The sequence below is a fragment of the Glycine max genome, chromosome 2 (assembly GCF_000004515.6).
Source record: "Glycine max cultivar Williams 82 chromosome 2, Glycine_max_v4.0, whole genome shotgun sequence".
In the NCBI taxonomy this organism is placed as follows: Eukaryota; Viridiplantae; Streptophyta; class Magnoliopsida; order Fabales; family Fabaceae; genus Glycine; species Glycine max.
The window spans coordinates 14,748,627-14,752,971 of NC_016089.4; the positions used below are offsets into that span (position 1 = coordinate 14,748,627).

A 4,345-nucleotide genomic window follows, 5' to 3' on the forward strand; every position below is an offset into this window, starting at 1 on the left:
GCGTCAACAATTAAACAAAAGTTCTTCAATGGATTCGATGGAGACTTTTCACCAATTAGCTAGAGTATTTGGTACAACTCGAGTACACACATTTTACATATTCGTTAATAATACTATCTACCTAGCTTATACGTTAAATAAATAAAAATAATTAAACAAGAGTGTTTTTTATTTTATGGTTCACATGCATCTTTTGTTAAGGCAATTTTTGTCGCCCGCTAGAACTCTTATGGCGGTAAAAAAATATTCTTTCTCAACGCAGTGAATATTCAAAACATAAAATTAATATAATTATTTAAACTAAAATAATTCGAGCCAGTTGATCAATCTTGATGATAAACAAGGTTTATTGTGAGATAAAAAAAAAGTGAAAGATTACAAGTTTAATTCTTTCCGCTAACAAAAAAAATTAATAATTAACAAGTAACATTTATCTATAAAAAAAACTTAATGATAAAGGAAATAAAGAGTGTGTTACAATGTAAACATTTCTCTTGATTATAATTAATTAATTAGAGGGCACGTAGTAATTAACGTAGTGCAGTTGAAAGTACGTAAGTAGACTACTATAGGTGGATGATCATAGTTTAGAAGTAGCGTTGAGGAATGTTGCCTTCTTTCCAAGCGAAAAGAACTTTCCGGTGGGCAAGAGGTGCGGCGGAAGCAAGGCAAGGGTGGCGGCGAGTGCGGCGGCGTCATCGGCGGTGTGCGTGCCCTTGCCTTTAGTCATTGCGGTTTGAGTGAAACCAGGGCAAAAACAATTCACACTCAACCCACTTCCTTCGTATGAGTATCTTTTTGCCAACATTCTTGAGTAGGCATTCAATGCTAGCTTCGACACCGCGTATTCCGTCCAATACGATGGCCAGCCATGGCTCTTCCACGTTCCGTTTCTCACATCTCCGAGGAACGCTCTCACCACTCCGTCGATGTGTTCTTCCATCAAGTCCTCGCGCTCTAACATCGCTCTTATCTCCGCGTTTCTTACCTTCTGCTTATACAAATATAATGTTAGAGACATTATCTCTAACACTTTTTTCTTTAATATTTTATTAACATATTTTTTTATATTTTTGAGCACTTATAATACATGTGACAAATAACATTTTTTTTTACTGAAAATAGAAAGATCAATTACTCCTAGGTGAATAAGAAATAAGAAAAAAGCAGCAGTAGTTATATGTGAACACCAAATCACTCCAATACTTCATTATTATTTATCATTTTTTAAAAAAAATAAATTCTATCACACATATAAGAGTCGTCTAGCTAGAGTTTGAATTTTCACTCAAGTTTATAAGAAACTAAGATAGTGACTGTCTCACATTTCTTTCTACAGTGTGAAATATGAGTGTGAACAAAAGGAAGCTTTATAAGAAAAGAATAAAAAGAAAGAGAGAGAGAAAAGAGAAAGATTCCCTCAGTTTTATATTCTGTCTTTCAAGATAATACTAATATACATTTCTTACAAAATATTTAATCAAAATACCAATAAATATTGTTGGAAAAATAATAAGTAATGCTTTCTTAATTTGTTAAATAATGATAAATATTTGGAGATAAACTAACCAAATACCAAGTAGAAAGAAAGTGGACGTACACAAATGGAATTTAAAAGAAAGATTATAGAAAAACCAAGTTGTACTATTGTATTTATACCTTGTATTGGAATAGACCCTCCTAGCTAGTAAAATAAAGTAATGAATAAAAGAAATAGAGGTAGAATTACATTGAGAGAGCCAAGCCTTGAGCTAACGTTGAGAACACGAGTGATGGAAGAAGAAGAGAATCGAAAGAGAGGGAGAAGAGCTTCAATCAGCGACTTGGAACCATAGAAGTTAGTCTTTATGACGCTTTCTGCGTGCTCCACTGAGTTCTCGTCCAACTCATTGTAGGACACTCCCGCATTGTTCACCTGAATTATCACAATATATTCACATATAGTTAAATTCACTAGGATCAATCTAATAATGTAATTTAATTTTAAATTTCATTTCCATTAGGTATTATTGTAAAAGGCATATCAATCATTAATGTATTAGATTTTTTTTACGATGTAGTTCAACCAATAGGGGTGTGTGTTTGGATTAGAAATGAAATCTCATTGAACGGAGAAATTATGTGTTCTAATGCAAAAATTTGAAAGTAACTATGTTATATATGTTATTGTAACTTAATTTCATTAAAAGTCCGTTGGTATTGGATTCATTTGGTTTCCAAACACGTACACTAGATCGATCTCTTTAATTTGTTTTGACTTTGAGAGATACATAGCATGTGCACATGTGACATGATAGGGATTGAATTAATTTTAAATCAACACATAATTGATGTCAAGTTTAAAATAATGAATTAATACTCACAAGAATATCCAAGGTGGCTCCGAATTTGGCTCTGAAGGAGGATGCAAAGGTTGACACAGAAAGGGGATCAGAGACATCAAGAAGTAGAAGGTGAACATAATCACCAAGGCCTTGTTTTCGGAGATTCTCCACTGCAGCTTCCCCTCTTTGCTTATCTCTAGCAGTTAGCACCACACTCACTCCCAACTCCGCAAGACGCTTCACCAATGCAAACCCTATGCCCTTGTTTCCTCCGGTCACCACCGCCACCGTCTCCCTCGACCACCACCTTCATTCATTCACCAATCACTTAATTAAAACAAATACAATAAGGAACAACACAACATGCAAACCTTGATTACACGTATTATATATGTATCGAGTACAAACAAAACTTAGATATGGTTTTATAAGAATTGTTTAGTACTGTTCTCCCATTAGAATTAGAATTTTATCTTGATAATAGTCTTATTGATCGTTTATTAGGCATGATTATCGAGGTGAATCCAATTTTGATTAGAAAACAGTATTAATTAAACACATACTACTTTATCTAGGTTTTGTTCATACTTGGTTACACAAATTAACACATACATAGATAGATGGCCTACCTGGTTAAGCATAGTGAAGGAGAAGGAAAATAATGCTCCGGTTCCATATATGTGTAGGTGTATGAGAAAAGAAAATATCAACTAGAGTCAATTAATGCAGGAATGAAATATATATGTATGCTGGGTTGCTATATATATATATAGGGCCACACACACTTACATGCATTATTGTGATTAAGGAACAAGACCTGACTCAGCAAAATAATATATAATATAACCGAGTGATAAATTATTTTCGGTCATTTTTATAAATAAAATATTAGTATAAATCTCTTTTAAAACAATTTATTGATATAAGTCTGTTTTAACTATTAATCGATCATAGTATATATGAGATGTTCTATTAAACCTATGATTCAAATAAGTAATTTTCATTGATTAACGATAATAAAAAAATTGGTGTTGATAAATTATTTTAAATGATCCTCGTATTAACATTTTGTTTATAAAAAATGATCCAAAATTTCAATCACTCGATGCAACTATGAGTCCAGAGTGGAGAAAGTGGCGGTGACCGGGTTATAACTATAAAATAACAGAGAAAAAATGGAACGTGTTATTTACTAATTTGCATTGCCAAGTCTTCTTCCAGGGGCTGCGTCATAATTAAACTAATCGATAAATATGCATTCCTCAGTTCATCTTACTCTAATCACCACGTATGATTAGATCACGATAACAATTTTTTTATTATTATTGAATTTAAATTAGAATATACCCGTCATGTACGGTCATTTAAAGTTTATTGATATCAGCCATAAATTCCTTTTGAGTTTTCTTTTTATAGACCACACTATTTTTACTAAAGTCAATTTTGTATTTCTATTGAGATAATTTTGTTTAAGATTATATTTAGAAAAAATTAGTTGAAATTTAAAAGTTTTTAATAAAAATTAAAAAAATTAACTTATTGAATTATAAATATTCAATAACATGGACTGTTGAATTAAGTAGTTAAAAAATATAAAATAATAGAAAAAATATATTTAGAATATATATATATATATATATCAACTTTATTTTATGAATAAAATTATATTTTAAGGTGTTATATTTTTAGTTTTTTAATTAATTTTAAAGTCTTGTAATTTTTATTTACATAAAATTAATTTTTTAAAAATTAAAAGTAGTATTTACTTGAAGAACAAAAGGAGAGTGAGCACGTTGGAGAAAAAACGAGATGAGTACATTGCAGAAAAAAAAGGAGAGTGATGAACGGGCATACATGATGAGTGAAAAAAAAATAAAACTCTAATTTATTTAAAAAGGTAATAAAAAAATGAATTAATATATTAAAAAAAAGAAAAAATAATATAAAAATTAGAAGTTAAAATTTAATAGTTTAAAAAACATTATTTCGAATCGTGTTTAAAAAAATACTAAAAATTATTT

General features: G+C 30.4%; 1 protein-coding gene across 1 annotated transcript; it reads right to left on the reverse strand.

Annotated features, from left to right (window-relative positions):
• Positions 1 to 266: 266 nt before the first annotated feature.
• LOC100814467 ((+)-neomenthol dehydrogenase) lies at positions 267 to 3,064 on the reverse strand. Its single transcript, XM_003520133.4, has 4 exons — positions 2,954 to 3,064; positions 2,364 to 2,631; positions 1,730 to 1,915; positions 267 to 991 (listed from the first exon to the last, which is right to left on the reverse strand). Exons 1-4 carry the CDS (start codon positions 2,998 to 3,000, stop codon positions 581 to 583), a joined length of 912 nt encoding a protein of 303 aa, XP_003520181.1. The 5' UTR covers positions 3,001 to 3,064; the 3' UTR covers positions 267 to 580.
• Between the last annotated feature and the right edge of the window lie 1,281 nt (positions 3,065 to 4,345).